Below are 17,137 nucleotides of genomic sequence, written 5' to 3'. Positions count from 1 at the left end.
TTTGTTCGCCTACCCGCGCATTTGTACCCACCGTGCAGGCGGCACATTATTTTTCGCCAAAGCGGTGTTGACGGCGATGTTCTGTATAATTCTGATTTAATCAACGCAAACGGGGTAAATGGAAAACAATATGTATTCTTATATAATAATCACATTATTATATAAGAATATAATGTCATATATATATATAAATATTATATATAAATTATGTTTTTTCCTCCTGAAAATGAGCTTCTTAACAAAGTAACCGGGAGATTCATAACCACCATCATTGACTTTATTGAAACAAACAAATATGATCAACTCTTTGTTCGCCTTCCCGCGCATTTTTAATCTACAGGGCTTAATCTGTTTTTCGCCACAGCGGCGTTGACGGCGACTATCAGGATTTATTAAGACGTATAGTTCTGATTTTACCAACGCATACGGGGGGGTGTAAAACAATACATATATACAAAGTAACATATATGTACTCTTCCCGTATATTACATTCTTAATACAGAGTATCCGGGAAACTGCCTTATTTGAAACAAACAAGCTAAGATTAGAAACAGGCTCTTTTGCTGGATTTGTGAGTGGCTCTTAAAAGAGCCGTTGGGTTTAGAGCTGTTCAGGCCGAGCGTTTAACCTCCGAATCCGTACAGAGTGCGTCCCTGGCGCTTCAGGGCGTACACCACATCCATAGCGGTGACGGTCTTTCTTTTGGCATGCTCAGTGTACGTGACTGCGTCCCTGATCACGTTTTCCAGGAACACTTTGAGCACACCGCGGGTCTCTTCGTAGATCAGACCGGAGATACGCTTGACGCCACCACGACGAGCCAGACGGCGAATAGCCGGCTTTGTGATACCCTGGATGTTATCGCGAAGCACTTTACGATGACGCTTGGCGCCTCCTTTTCCAAGGCCTTTGCCGCCCTTGCCTCTGCCGGACATCCTAGCTGCTTCTTTTCTCAGTCGACGAGAAGAGAATCTATGAAGCTGGAGCACCCGAGGCACGCCAATTATACCCCTCTATAGGACCTAAATGAAAGCAAGGGAACCGAGCGACGTCACAGTACATCAGCTCCGCCTCATACTCTGTACATGTGCAGAACGCTTGTTTTGCTGTATAGCCACTGAGTGGGTAGCCATACAAAATACAGTCAACCAGAATTCCGTTCTCTCTGGATGTACTCATGTTCAAAATAACGCAGCACACTTTGGATCATGCATAACCTTCACTGTGAATACTTTAACTCAACATGATTTAGCTTTGAAACCTACAGCCTAGCTCCAGACCTGCTTGACCATATAATGACGAAGTAACCTAAACTGCAATTAAGAGCTAAAATCATTTCTGAAATAGATTGGTCTTATGGCGAAATCTTAAATAAATAAATAACTGAATAAATTCATACAATTCAGTGACCTAGGCATAAGATGAACTGTTTAGTGAGGCTGTGTATGAGCCTACTTTGAGTCACTGTAAGAAGTGGATAGGGGCCATGTGGCCTTTGTAAATAAACATTTATGCACTGTTTTCTAAAAATCAATTACTACAATAATAACGCCAAGTGTGTATATATATATATATATATATATATATATATATATATATATATATATAATCTTTCCGTGTTTTACCACAGGATGACACCCCATGCTCCATGCATGAAGTCTTCCTTCGTACACCTGGGGCGATCCTAAACCGCACTCCACTACTCCCTAGTGCACAGCGTTTTTTCGTGACACCGTGCACTCCATAGGGAGTAGTGAGCTGCTTGGGAATTGGACAGTGCAACTCCGGTTCTAATGTCATAGCTTTTTCTGAGCTTTTTTACTGTTTAACTATTGGCCAACGAGCGAAATTGCATTGTTTTTTTGTTTGTTCGTTTTTTCGGTTGACCGATGCCGTTTCGGCAACTAGCTAATAACGAAAATAATCTTTTGTAAACAAAACACTAGCTAGCAAGCTACACAGGCCGCCCAGCTCTGAAAACCAGAAGATACGCTGCTGGTAGCCGGGTTTAAGCACGACTGTTTCTCCCTCACTTGCTCCAAATAACAATATAGAGAACTACGCACGTGTCCGTAATATCGTTATTTTTGTGATTAATTTTTAGACACCTAGCCATCATGCTACTCTCCGAGGTGGCTTCTCGATTTCAACCACGGCAGTAAACGTATAAAATGTTGCTAGCTATATACACGGTTTCATAATAAAACCTGACTGACTCGAGCGAGTGTGTATTTATCTGACAGGTATTTACACTCGCTGGCGTAATGCTATTGTTTGTACCATCCGAGTTAGCTAGCATGCTAATCGCTATGTTAGCTCATGTGTGGACCTGAAAAAGCAAGTTAACTCAAATCACTCAACAGCCACCAATCACGGCTGTATTGCGTACTTTTATGCTACAACTCCGCATGTGGCACTGCACTGTGGTCAATAAATAATGACCCCTCATAATTAGGCTCATATTTGTGCTTTACTGTTTATGCTGGCCGAGTTAGCCACGCTGCTAATCGTTAAGCTGGCTCCAAGCTATGTACAACTCCACACATAGATCCAGCAACGGCAGTTCTACGTCGATTTGCTGTGACTGGGTGTACAACTTTAGGCTCTCCGCAAAATCGACTTATCGGATTTCAGTATCCACTTCATTTTTGGCAAGTTAGCAAACGTTATCGTGCCAACAGCGACACAACGGAGCTGACCAGGTCCAGTCTCCAGCTCACGCCTATTCCACAAAGCAACGCAAAGTGTAATGACTCACATGTCGTCATGTAAAGACGACGTTTCACATGTATGAACATTAAAAGTAGTTAACATAGGTCTTAACACGACAAATACCTCGGTCAGCCGTCCACTCCCCTCTGATGGCTGTCGCCATGTGCGCCTCGGTCTCGTATACAACAAAGTCACACTACATCACGCCATTCTAACGTGCGTAGCGATTATTTCACACACACACACGACAAGAGTACGTGTCCTCCCTCAATGCACCTGAATGCCTGAATAAATGACATAAATGGCTATTTAGTACTAGGGTTACGACCTTGCAAGCATAAAACAAGCACACACTGAGATCAGCCCACTACTGTACACCATGGCACACGGTTTACTTTTTACTGTGACTGGACGTGCAGTTATCGGATTGCATCATTAGATGAAGAGAGGGAGGGTGGTAGGTAGGAAGGTAGGTAGGTAGATAGATATGTATACATAGAGAGATAGACAGAGATAGAGAGAGAGAGACAGGCTCCATGACAACATATTGAACAAGTAAATCCACACACAAAGGGTTTGCAACGTTTAGAAAATACAACGCCAACAACCCAGTACAACAATAAATCAAATTCAAGAATTAAAGAGCCGGATCACATGAATGGTTGAATCAATAAAACACTGTACGTCATCTATACTTTTCGAAAACGTTCTAAAACAACACGTGATTAGTCCTAATACATGGCACCTGTGTCAATAGGCTGAACTTGTAGTTAGGCATCATGGGAATTGTAGTCCTTGATCTTGACACTACAGGATAAAGACACATTGTGTCATTGACACATTGACATAGACACACTTAAAGGAAGCATAGTGTTTTATAGATTCAACCAGTAATTTGTTCTTTTTTTCTTTGTCAACACATATTGCTCAAACACAAACCAGTACAGGGTTTGTATTTTCTGTCAGATTGAATAAGTATGCATCAAGCTCTCTCTCTCTCTCTCTCTCTCTCTCTCTCTCTCTCTCACACACACACACACACACACACACACACACACACACACACACACACACACACACACACACACACACAACCACCACCACTGACATATTTCTGCACATAAAATAAAACAAGGCCAACTTAAACTAAACCCACACCATTTGGATTCCTCAGGTTTTCACTATACATCTTCTAATAAATCTTCTTCTAAAGTCATATTGGTTAGCAGTTAGTGGAAGAGAAAGGAAGGAAATAAATTGTGGTGAGCAAAGTAAGTGTAAAGCTCATGATGAAGTCAGGATGAGTGGTAGCAGTTCGGCTGGACCTACCTCTTAAGCTTCTGATGGAGTTTCAGGGCTAGGCCCTAAGACTATGTAGTTGCAGAACGTGAATGGAGTAGTGATGCCATCTGGTGGTCAGAATATGTATCTGCCAGGCCAGGTTCCATATATTTTCAGACATATTCCCTCACAACATTCAACATGACATGACTTTAAACATTTGAACCTTGACATCACTAAACTACAGTTTTGGATCAATAAATCCAGGTGAAGATACTGAGATACCCAGTTACACTATACATGAGTTACGTGAGGACAAAGTCAATACTGTGGTTTAAAAACACAAACATGACTTTTGGAGTCCTTTGTCTAGTTAGAACCCACACTGCAAGATAGATAGATAGACAGATAAATAGAATACATGTGAAAATGCATTTGAAACTAACTGCAGATGAAGGACAGTGCAGTTATGAAAAATAAGAAATGAAGTGGACAGATGACGATACATAAAAATTTAATAATAACACTGTATTATTAAGTAATAATAATAAAGTGTTAGTAGTGTCCAGGAGTGCAAATGTATAGGATGTACAGTAAAGTGTTAACACTGACATTGGCCATTAGAGAAGATCTTCACCAATGAGAAGTGAATGTAGGAATAATACTAACATGTCTCATACCCACACAATTAAATCTGTGCAAAAATAATTTTATTTGGCAAGGTTTTATCAGCTTATATTGAGGTTAACATAATAATCATAAATCAATAAAGAACACCGCTCATCTGCTATCAAGACCTGACTAAGGAGCTAGAGGCCAGTGGAGCAAAGCTACAATTACGAAAAGCATACGCACCATCGGTGCAAAAAAATCTTTAGTTAGGCATCATGGGAATTGTAGTCGTTAATCTAATACACTACAAGTTAAAGATATAGTGTCCACAGAGACATTTAAAGAAAGAAAGAACAAACACAAATCGAATAAATTATTGCATACAAGGGAAAAGCTCCTAATGAGGCCAACTAAAACTACATGTTTACCCCTTGGATTTCTCAGGCTCGCTTTACATCTTCTAATAAAAGTCATGCTAGATTAGATAAACACAGAGGGAGTTAATGTTGCTTTAAGTAATGTTGCTTTTATCATATGTTGCAGTTAGTGGATGATAAAGAAATATGGAAAGACATTGTGGTAAGCAAAGTAAGTGTAGAGCTCATGATGAAGTCAGGGTGAGGGGAAGCAGTTTGGCTAGACCTACCCCTTAGGCTTCTGATGGAGTTTCAGGGCTAAGCTTTAAGTCTGTTGTCGTAGTACGTGAATGGAGCGTGGATGCCATCTGGTGGTCAAAATGTAAATCTGCAAAATATAAAACAATTCATCTTTTTTTTTAGTTTTTTTTTTCTTGGTCCACAGAGACATTTAAAGAAGCAAAATCAGAAAGAAGAGAAAGAGTTCAATTTGAGAAGCACAAAAAAGCTAATTCACAAGTGAGTACGGCTGGCTTTTGATACACTTTTGTTAGCACTTTTGTATTCATTTGTTACTTACCTATGCCTTGAAGAAAGTCTCTGACCTAAACCTGGCAGGTTAAAATGATTTTTTTGCACCGATGGTGCGTATGCTTTTCGTAATTGTAGCTTTGCTCCACTGGCCTCTAGCTCCTTAGTCAGGTCTTGATAGCAGATGAGCGGTGTTCTTTATTGATTTATGATTATTATGTTAACCTCAATATAAGCTGATGCATACATACATACACATAACCATACAGCATAGAATTTAAGGGCTCTAAAGGGGGAGGGGAAAAACGTCATTCATAGAATTGCACTACTCTACAGTTTGTCTCAATGGCTTATAGTAGTGAGCGAATTGTTGGCTTTTTACCTAACTGATAAAAAAGTGCCTTAAATAAAGAATGCTTCTATCAAGGATTCTTTATCTAAAGCCATTTGATCGAGTTGTGGAAGGAGGTAATACAGTCTGGAGTAAAAAAAATTTCTGTCCTACTTTATCATTAGCATATTGTTAAAACCCAAACAAAAATCATCCCGCAAGACATGTAATGACTTTTTAGATGTATTGGTGCAGTTAACAATCATATTTAATGTGTATAAAAATTGCAGTGCCCTAAATTAAGTTTTCATTGCCTGGTAGCATGACAACTGGTTATCATGCTGGCTACTAAAATGCCCAAATGTTCCTTGGTAGATCTTAGTAGACTTACTGGAGTTCACAACCATCTGTCATATGTAAAAGCTGTAACATTCACACACATACACGTATACATCTATGTTTTTAGCGTTTGCATTTGCGAGTTTGACCACACGATGGCATCCACGCTCCATCCATGACATATATCCACGATACCAAAACAACGGTGACGTTTGCAATAGGGCACTTCCTAAATCCCTTACACTGTATACACTACACAGAAGTGCACTTCTCTAGTCAAGTCTTTTAGGCTTCTGATGGAGTTTCAGGGCTAAGCTTTAAGTCTGTGGTCATAGTACGTAAATGGAGCGTGGATGCCATCGTGTGGTTAAAATGTAAAACAATTAATCTTTTTTTTTTGGTCCACAGAGACGTTTAAAGAAGCAAAATCAAAAAAGCGAATTCACAAGTGAGTACGGCTGGCTTTTCATTCACTTTTGTTAGCACTTTTGTATTCATTTGTTACTTACCTATGCCTTGAATGATTAAAATTATTATTTATTTTTTTTTGCACCAATTTGAGGGTGCGTATGCTTTTCCATATTTTAGCTTTGCTCCACTGGCCTCCAGCTCCTCGGTCAGGTCTTGATAGCAGATGAGCGGTGTTTTTTACTGATTTATGATTATTATGGTAACCTCAATATAAGCTAATACACAGAGTTTAAGGGCTCTAAAGAAAAGGAAATAAAGGTCCTACATAGAAGTGCACTACTCTATAGTTTGTCTCAATGGCTTCTAGCAGTGAGTAAATTGGTGGCTTTTTACATAACTGCATGCTGTTTGGTTGTCATGATGGCTAATAAAGTGCCTTTATTAAAGACTTCTATCAAGCGTTCTTAAAAACAAGACATTTTATCTAGTTGTGGAAGGAGATTATACAGTCTGGAGTATGTTATCGTTAGCATATTGTTGAAATGAAACCCAAGCCCAAACGAAAATCATCACATAAGACACGTAATTACTTTTTAGATTTGTTGGTGCAGTTAACAATCATATTTAATGTGTATAAAATTACCCTAAATTAAGTTTCCATTTCATTGCCTGGCAGCATGAGAACTGGTAACCATGCTGGCTACTAAAATGCCCTGAACTGAAGTATGCTTCAATAGAAACATTTTTTAAAATGTACTTTAAAAAACACTAACCAAAATAACACCGCAATACAAATGATTTAGTAGACGTACTGGAGTTCACAACCATCTATCAAATGAAAAAAGCTGTTACATTCACACACATACACGAATAAATCTACGTAGTTAACGTTTGCATTTGCCTAGTTTGACCACACGATGGCATCCACGCTCCATCCATGACATATGTCTGCGTTCCCACAACAACGGTGGTCCTCTCCGGAATATACACTTAACTCCTTTACTGATTGCTGATGGCTAATGTTGAAACTCACTTTTACTGAACCTTCCTTTGTATCCTAAGGCAAAGGCTTAAACTCACCGTCACTTTAACTCAATCCACCTTCATCATAAAACTGAGGCCTTTGACCGCCATACTATTTTACTTACTCTACCCTCGTCCTTTTGCCTTGCTCCGACCCTCTACATCAAAAGTCTAGCTCTGAACCTATTCTTGCTCGCTCGAATCTCACCATTAACCTAAGGCTTCAACCAAATTCATCTTTTAGTGAACCAAACCAAATAGTCCTAATACAAAATAACTCTGTCCTCCCTCTTAACCTAGTACAACATAACCTTAACATCATTCTAACCATGAAACCAAATAACCCCATCCGCCGTCTAACCCCAAAATAAAATAACCCATTTTCATTCATACTCTAATACAAACCCCACCACCTTCTCTCTCCAACCCTAAAATGAAATAACACCATCCTTCCTCCAACCATTATACAAAATCACTCCCCATCCTCATTCAAACCCCTCACATGAAACAACTCCAATCTCATTCTTGTCCTAAAACAAATTAACCCCATCCCTCCCTCTATCTCAATAAGCAACACACCAAATTATTATTTTTAAACTTTTACTTTCATTTAACCCATTCCATGCAGTCATGACCATTCTACTTAGATGTGCATTCCTCAGTAGGCCGAGGCCATGTGTATCCAAATCATGAGGCTGATGGCTAATGTTGAAACTCACTTTTACTGAACCTTCCTTTGTATCCTAAGGCAAAGGCTTAAGCTCACCGTCACTTTAACTCAATCCACCTTCATCATAAAACTGAGGCCTTTGACCGCCATACTATTTTACTTACTCTACCCTCGTCCTTTTGCATTGCTCCGACCCTCTACATCAAAAAAATATCTATGAACCTATTCTTGCTCGCTCGAATCTCACCATTAACCTAAGACTTCAACCAAATTCATCTTTTAGTGAACCAAACCAAATAGTCCTAATACAAAATAACTCTGTCCTCCCTCTTAACCTAGTACAACATAACCTTAACATCATTCTAACCATGAAACCAAATAACCCCATCCGCCGTCTAACCCCAAAATAAAATAACCCATTTCCATTCATACTCTAATACAAACCCCACCACCTTCTCTCACAAACCCTAAAATGAAATAACCCCATCCTTCCTCCAACCATTATACAAAAGCACTCCATCCATTTTGGAACCCCTCACATGAAACAACTCAAATCTCATTCTTGTACTAAAACAAATTAACCCCATCCCTCCCTCTATCTCAATAAGCAACACACCAAATTATTATTTTTAAACTTTTACTTTCATTTAACCCATTCCATGCAGTCATGACCATTCTACTTAGATGTGCATTCCTCAGTAGGCCGAGGCCATGTGTATCCAAATCATCAGGCTGATGGCTAATGTTGAAACTCACTTTTACTGAACCTTCCTTTGTATCCTAAGGCAAAGGCTTAAGCTCACCGTCACTTTAACTCAATCCACCTTCATCATAAACCTGAGGTCTTTGACCGCCATACTATTTTACTTACTCTACCCTCGTCCTTTTGCCTTGCTCCGACCCTCTACATCAAAAGTCTAGCTCTGAACCTATTCTTGCTCGCTCGAATCTCACCATTAACCTAAGGCTTCAACCAAATTCATCTTTTAGTGAACCAAACCAAATAGTCCTAATACAAAATAACTCTGTCCTCCCTCTTAACCTAGTACAACATAACCTTAACATCATTCTAACCATGAAACCAAATAACCCCATCCGCCGTCTAACCCCAAAATAAAATAACCCATTTTCATTCATACTCTAATACAAACCCCACGACCTTCTCTCTCCAACCCTAAAATGAAATAACACCATCCTTCCTCCAACCATTATACAAAATCACTCCCCATCCTCATTCGAACCTCTCACATGAAACAACTCCAATTTCATTCTTGTACTAAAACAAATTAACCCCATCCCTCCCTCTATCTCAATAAGCAACACACCAAATTATTATTTTTAAACTTTTACTTTCATTTAACCCATTCCATGCAGTCATGACCATTCTACTTAGATGTGCATTGCTCAGTAGGCCGAGGCCATGTGTATCCAAATCATCAGGCTGATGGCCAATGTTGAAATTCACTTTTTCTGAAGCTTCCTAAGGCAAAGGCCTAAGCTCACAGTCACTTTAACACAATCCACCTCCATCATAAACCTGAGGCCTCGTTTACAAAGCTGCTGTTACTCACTCTTCCTAGATCACATCTGCACTAAACACACTTTCACCGCCATACTTTTTTACTTACGCTACCTAAATTTACTTACTCTACCCTCGTCTTTTTGCCTTGCTCCGACCCTCTACATCAAAAGTCTAGCTCTGAACCTATTCTTGCTCGCTCGAATCTCACCATTAACCTAAGGCTTCAACCAAATTCATCTTTTTGTGACCAAACCAAGTAGTCCTAATACAAAATAACTCTGTCCTCCCTCTTAACCTAGTACAACATAACCTTAACATCATTCTAACCATGAAACCAAATAACCCCATCCTTCCTCCAACCATTATACAAAATCACTCCCCATCCTCATTCAAACCCCTCACATGAAACAACTCCAATCTCATTCTTGTACTAAAACAAATTAACCCCATCCCTCCCTCTATCCCAATAAGCAACACACCAAATTATTATTTTAAAACTTTTACTTTCATTTAACCCATTCCATGCAGTCATGACCATTCTACTTAGATGTGCATTCCTCAGTAGGCCGAGGCCATGTGTATCCAAATCATGAGGCTGATGGCTAATGTTGAAACTCACTTTTACTGAACCTTCCTTTGTATCCTAAGGCAACGGCCTAAGCTCACGGTCACTTTAACTCAATCCACCTTCATCATAAACCTGAGGCCTTTGACCGCCATACTATTTTACTTACTCTACCCTCGTCCTTTTGCCTTGCTCCGACCCTCTACATCAAAAGTCTAGCTCTGAACCTATTCTTGCTCACTCAAATCTCACCATAAACCTAAGGCTTTGAATAACTTCACCCTTCTGTGACCCAACAAAAAAAGCTTGTGGAGATACTCATTTCCTCTCTTTCCTAACCGTATGCCTGGTTATATATACTAGACAGCTTTCATTACAAAGATCAAGTGTATAGTTCTAGGCTTCAAGTCAACCCTAGTATGGTTTCCTGCCTTACTATTCCCCACCTGTAAGGCTGATCTCCTCTGGACTGGTCTTTCACAGGTGATGTGCAGCTTGATTTATCCCACTTAGCATTACAACCCCACGCCATACAGTTAGTATGGCACAGTATTTTAGTTTGCTGCTCTGCCCCTGAATCTTAGTATACTATACCAATTAAATGCAGACAAACAACTAAGTAAGTTGATTTACATACATACATACATACATACACTGAAGGGCATTCCTTTTACAATAATGGCTGCAGAAGCACTCATGGGGGGAAAAAAAAAAAATAATAATATTAATAATAATAATTAGTATTATAGCTTACCATCGGCGACTTTGTTCTTGAATAAAACTGCTCTTTCGAAGAAACCGTGGGTGGCTCTTAAAAGAGCCGTTGGGTTTGGATTACGCCGCTATCACCATTTACTTGGAGCTCGTGTACTTGGTGACGGCCTTTGTGCCCTCGGACACGGCGTGCTTGGCCAACTCACCGGGAAGGAGCAGACGCACAGCGGTCTGGATCTCCCTAGAGGTGATAGTAGAACGTTTGTTGTAATGAGCCAAACGGGAAGACTCACCGGCGATGCGCTCGAAGATGTCGTTCACGAACGAGTTCATGATGCCCATCGCTTTGGAGGAGATACCGGTATCAGGGTGGACCTGCTTCAGCACCTTGTACACGTAGATAGCATAGCTCTCCTTCCTGGACTTTCTGCGCTTCTTGCCTCCTTTCCCGGCCGTCTTGGTCACGGCTTTCTTGGATCCCTTCTTGGGCGCAGACTTAGCTGGCTCAGGCATACTGCTCCTCGTCGAGTAAGACTGAAGAATGAGGAGGAGGCGATAAGCTCCCACATTATTTAGACTCTGGCATTCTAATACAAGAAGGTACCGCCTTTAGAATGCCGTCGTACGACCATTGGACAACAATTGTCCGCTCGCTTCTTCCCAACCCCCCACACTCCCTTTTCCCCTCCCCTCCCCTCCCTTTTCTCCTCCTCCCTTCCCCCTCCCCTGAGCAGCATTCTCTTTGTTCGCCTACCCGCGCATTTGTACCCACCGTGCAGGCGGCACATTATTTTTCGCCAAAGCGGCGTTGACGGCGATGTTCTGTATAATTCTGATTTAATCAACGCAAACGGGGTAAATGGAAAACAATATGTATTCTTATATAATAATCACATTATTATATAAGAATATAATGTCATATATATATATAAATATTATATATAAATTATGTTTTTTCCTCCTGAAAATGAGCTTCTTAACAAAGTAACCGGAGTAACCGAGATTCATAACCACCATCATTGACTTTATTGAAACAAACAAATATGATCAACTCTTTGTTCGCCTTCCCGCGCATTTTTAATCTACAGGGCTTAATCTGTTTTTCGCCACAGCGGCGTTGACGGCGACTATCAGGATTTATTAAGACGTATAGTTCTGATTTTACCAACGCATACGGGGGGGGTGTAAAACAATACATATATACAAAGTAACATATATGTACTCTTCCCGTATATTACATTCTTAATACAGAGTATCCGGGAGACTGCCTTATTTGAAACAAACAAGCTAAGATTAGAAACAGGCTCTTTTGCTGGATTTGTGGGTGGCTCTTAAAAGAGCCGTTGGGTTTAGAGCTGTTCAGGCCGAGCGTTTAACCTCCGAATCCGTACAGAGTGCGTCCCTGGCGCTTCAGGGCGTACACCACATCCATAGCGGTGACGGTCTTTCTTTTGGCATGCTCAGTGTACGTGACTGCGTCCCTGATCACGTTTTCCAGGAACACTTTGAGCACACCGCGGGTCTCTTCGTAGATCAGACCGGAGATACGCTTGACGCCACCACGACGAGCCAGACGGCGAATAGCCGGCTTTGTGATACCCTGGATGTTATCGCGAAGCACTTTACGATGACGCTTGGCGCCTCCTTTTCCAAGGCCTTTGCCGCCCTTGCCTCTGCCGGACATCCTAGCTGCTTCTTTTCTCAGTCGACGAGAAGAGAATCTATGAAGCTGGAGCACCCGAGGCACGCCAATTATACCCCTCTATAGGACCTAAATGAAAGCAAGGGAACCGAGCGACGTCACAGTACATCAGCTCCGCCTCATACTCTGTACGTGTGCAGAACGCTTGTTTTGCTGTATAGCCACTGAGTGGGTAGCCATACAAAATACAGTCAACCAGAACTCCGTTCTCTCTGGATGTACTCATGTTCAAAATAACGCAGCACACTTTGGATCATGCATAACCTTCACTATGAATACTTTAACTCAACATGATTTAGCTTTGAAACCTACAGCCTAGCTCCAGACCTGCTTGACCATATAATGACGAAGTAACCTAAACTGCAATTAAGAGCTAAAATCATTTCTGAAATAGATTGGTCTTATGGCGAAATCTTAAATAAATAAATAACTGAATAAATTCATACAATTCAGTGACCTAGGCATAAGATGAACTGTTTAGTGAGGCTGTGTATGAGCCTACTTTGAGTCACTGTAAGAAGTGGATAGGGGCCATGTGGCCTTTGTAAATAAACATTTATGCACTGTTTTCTAAAAATCAATTACTACAATAATAACGCCAAGTGTGTATATATATATATATATATAATCTTTCCGTGTTTTACCACAGGATGACACCCCATGCTCCATGCATGAAGTCTTCCTTCGTACACCTGGGGCGATCCTAAACCGCACTCCACTACTCCCTAGTGCACAGCGTTTTTTCGTGACACCGTGCACTCCATAGGGAGTAGTGAGCTGCTTGGGAATTGGACAGTGCAACTCCGGTTCTAATGTCATAGCTTTTTCTGAGCTTTTTTACTGTTTAACTATTGGCCAACGAGCGAAATTGCATTGTTTTTTTGTTTGTTCGTTTTTTCGGTTGACCGATGCCGTTTCGGCAACTAGCTAATAACGAAAATAATCTTTTGTAAACAAAACACTAGCTAGCAAGCTACACAGGCCGCCCAGCTCTGAAAACCAGAAGATACGCTGCTGGTAGCCGGGTTTAAGCACGACTGTTTCTCCCTCACTTGCTCCAAATAACAATATAGAGAACTACGCACGTGTCCGTAATATCGTTATTTTTGTGATTAATTTTTAGACACCTAGCCATCATGCTACTCTCCGAGGTGGCTTCTCGATTTCAACCACGGCAGTAAACGTATAAAATGTTGCTAGCTATATACACGGTTTCATAATAAAACCTGACTGACTCGAGCGAGTGTGTATTTATCTGACAGGTATTTACACTCGCTGGCGTAATGCTATTGTTTGTACCATCCGAGTTAGCTAGCATGCTAATCGCTATGTTAGCTCATGTGTGGACCTGAAAAAGCAAGTTAACTCAAATCACTCAACAGCCACAAATCACGGCTGTATTGCGTACTTTTATGCTACAACTCCGCATGTGGCACTGCACTGTGGTCAATAAATAATGACCCCTCATAATTAGGCTCATATTTGTGCTTTACTGTTTATGCTGGCCGAGTTAGCCACGCTGCTAATCGCTAAGCTGGCTCCAAGCTATGTACAACTCCACACATAGATCCAGCAACGGCAGTTCTACGTCGATTTGCTGTGACTGGGTGTACAACTTTAGGCTCTCCGCAAAATCGACTTATCGGATTTCAGTATCCACTTCATTTTTGGCAAGTTAGCAAACGTTATCGTGCCAACAGCGACACAACGGAGCTGACCAGGTCCAGTCTCCAGCTCACGCCTATTCCACAAAGCAACGCAAAGTGTAATGACTCACATGTCGTCATGTAAAGACGACGTTTCACATGTATGAACATTAAAAGTAGTTAACATAGGTCTTAACACGACAAATACCTCGGTCAGCCGTCCACTCCCCTCTGATGGCTGTCGCCATGTGCGCCTCGGTCTCGTATACAACAAAGTCACACTACATCACGCCATTCTAACGTGCGTAGCGATTATTTCACACACACACACGACAAGAGTACGTGTCCTCCCTCAATGCACCTGAATGCCTGAATAAATGACATAAATGGCTATTTAGTACTAGGGTTACGACCTTGCAAGCATAAAACAAGCACACACTGAGATCAGCCCACTACTGTACACCATGGCACACGGTTTACTTTTTACTGTGACTGGACGTGCAGTTATCGGATTTCATCATTAGATGAAGAGAGGGAGGGTGGTAGGTAGGAAGGTAGGTAGGTAGATAGATATGTATACATAGAGAGATAGACAAAGATAGAGAGAGAGAGACAGGCTCCATGACAACATATTGAACAAGTAAATCCACATACAAAGGGTTTGCAACGTTTAGAAAATACAACGCCAACAACCCAGTACAACAATAAATCAAATTCAAGAATTAAAGAGCCGGATCACATGAATGGTGGAATCAATAAAACACTGTACGTCATCTATACTTTTCGAAAACGTTCTAAAACAACACGTGATTAGTCCTAATACATGGCACGTGTGTCAATAGGCTGAACTTGTAGTTAGGCATCATGGGAATTGTAGTCCTTGATCTTGACACTACAGGATAAAGACACATTGTGTCATTGACACATTGACATAGACACACTTAAAGGAAGCATAGTGTTTTATAGATTCAACCAGTAATTTGTTCTTTTTTTCTTTGTCAACACATATTGCTCAAACACAAACCAGTACAGGGTTTGTATTTTCTGTCAGATTGAATAAGTATGCATCAAGCTCTCTCTCTCTCTCTCTCTCTCTCTCTCTCTCTCTCTCTCTCTCTCTCTCACACACACACACACACACACACACACACACACACCCACACACACACACACACACACACACACACACACACACACACACACAACCACCACCACTGACATATTTCTGCACATAAAATAAAACAAGGCCAACTTAAACTAAACCCACACCATTTGGATTCCTCAGGTTTTCACTATACATCTTCTAATAAATCTTCTTCTAAAGTCATATTGGTTAGCAGTTAGTGGAAGAGAAAGGAAGGAAATAAATTGTGGTGAGCAAAGTAAGTGTAAAGCTCATGATGAAGTCAGGATGAGTGGTAGCAGTTCGGCTAGACCTACCTCTTAGGCTTCTGATGGAGTTTCAGGGCTAGGCCCTAAGACTATGTAGTTGCAGAACGTGAATGGAGTAGTGATGCCATCTGGTGGTCAGAATATGTATCTGCCAGGCCAGGTTCCATATATTTTCAGACGTATTCCCTCACAACATTCAACATGACATGACTTTAAACATTTGAACCTTGACATCACTAAACTACAGTTTTGGATCAATAAATCCAGGTGAAGATACTGAGATACCCAGTTACACTATACATGAGTTACATGAGGACAAAGTCAATACTGTGGTTTAAAAACACAAACATGACTTTTTGAGTCCTTTGTCTAGTTAGAACCCACACTGCAAGATAGATAGATAGACAGATAAATAGAATACATGTGAAAATGCATTTGAAACTAACTGCAGATGAAGGACAGTGCAGTTATGAAAAATAAGAAATGAAGTGGACAGATGACGATACATAAAAATTTAATAATAACACTGTATTATTAAGTAATAATAATAAAGTGTTAGTAGTGTCCAGGAGTGCAAATGTATAGGATGTACAGTAAAGTGTTAACACTGACATTGGCCATTAGAGAAGATCTTCACCAATGAGAAGTGAATGTAGGAATAATACTAACATGTCTCATACCCACACAATTAAATCTGTGCAAAAATAATTTTATTTGGCAAGGTTTTATCAGCTTATATTGAGGTTAACATAATAATCATAAATCAATAAAGAACACCGCTCATCTGCTATCAAGACCTGACTAAGGAGCTAGAGGCCAGTGGAGCAAAGCTACAATTACGAAAAGCATACGCACCATCGGTGCAAAAAAATCTTTAGTTAGGCATCATGGGAATTGTAGTCGTTAATCTAATACACTACAAGTTAAAGATATAGTGTCCACAGAGACATTTAAAGAAAGAAAGAACAAACACAAATCGAATAAATGGTATATTATTGCATACAAGGGAAAAGCTCCTAATGAGGCCAACTAAAACTACATGTTTACCCCTTGGATTTCTCAGGCTCGCTTTACATCTTCTAATAAAAGTCATGCTAGATTAGATAAACACAGAGGGAGTTAATGTTGCTTTAAGTAATGTTGCTTTTATCATATGTTGCAGTTAGTGGATGATAAAGAAATATGGAAAGACATTGTGGTAAGCAAAGTAAGTGTAGAGCTCATGATGAAGTCAGGGTGAGGGGAAGCAGTTTGGCTAGACCTACCCCTTAGGCTTCTGATGGAGTTTCAGGGCTAAGCTTTAAGTCTGTTGTCGTAGTACGTGAATGGA

At 40.5% G+C, this 17,137-nt stretch overlaps 3 protein-coding genes across 3 annotated transcripts; all 3 read right to left on the bottom strand.

The window, feature by feature from the left end:
* Positions 1 to 623: 623 nt before the first annotated feature.
* On the bottom strand, positions 624 to 935 carry LOC140546992 (histone H4). Its single transcript, XM_072670477.1, has one exon. It carries the CDS (start codon positions 933 to 935, stop codon positions 624 to 626), a length of 312 nt encoding a protein of 103 aa, XP_072526578.1.
* A 10,270-nt stretch (positions 936 to 11,205) lies between these two features.
* Positions 11,206 to 11,580, bottom strand: LOC140546743 (histone H2B). Its single transcript, XM_072670132.1, has one exon. It carries the CDS (start codon positions 11,578 to 11,580, stop codon positions 11,206 to 11,208), a length of 375 nt encoding a protein of 124 aa, XP_072526233.1.
* Positions 11,581 to 12,439: 859 nt separating this feature from the next.
* LOC140546993 (histone H4) lies at positions 12,440 to 12,751 on the bottom strand. Its single transcript, XM_072670479.1, has one exon. The coding sequence runs from the start codon at positions 12,749 to 12,751 to the stop codon at positions 12,440 to 12,442; it is 312 nt and encodes a 103-aa protein (XP_072526580.1).
* Between the last annotated feature and the right edge of the window lie 4,386 nt (positions 12,752 to 17,137).

Source organism: Salminus brasiliensis, chromosome 24 (assembly GCF_030463535.1).
Source record: "Salminus brasiliensis chromosome 24, fSalBra1.hap2, whole genome shotgun sequence".
NCBI classification, from domain to species: domain Eukaryota; kingdom Metazoa; phylum Chordata; class Actinopteri; order Characiformes; family Bryconidae; genus Salminus; species Salminus brasiliensis.
This window is presented reverse-complemented; position numbering and strand designations above follow the sequence as displayed.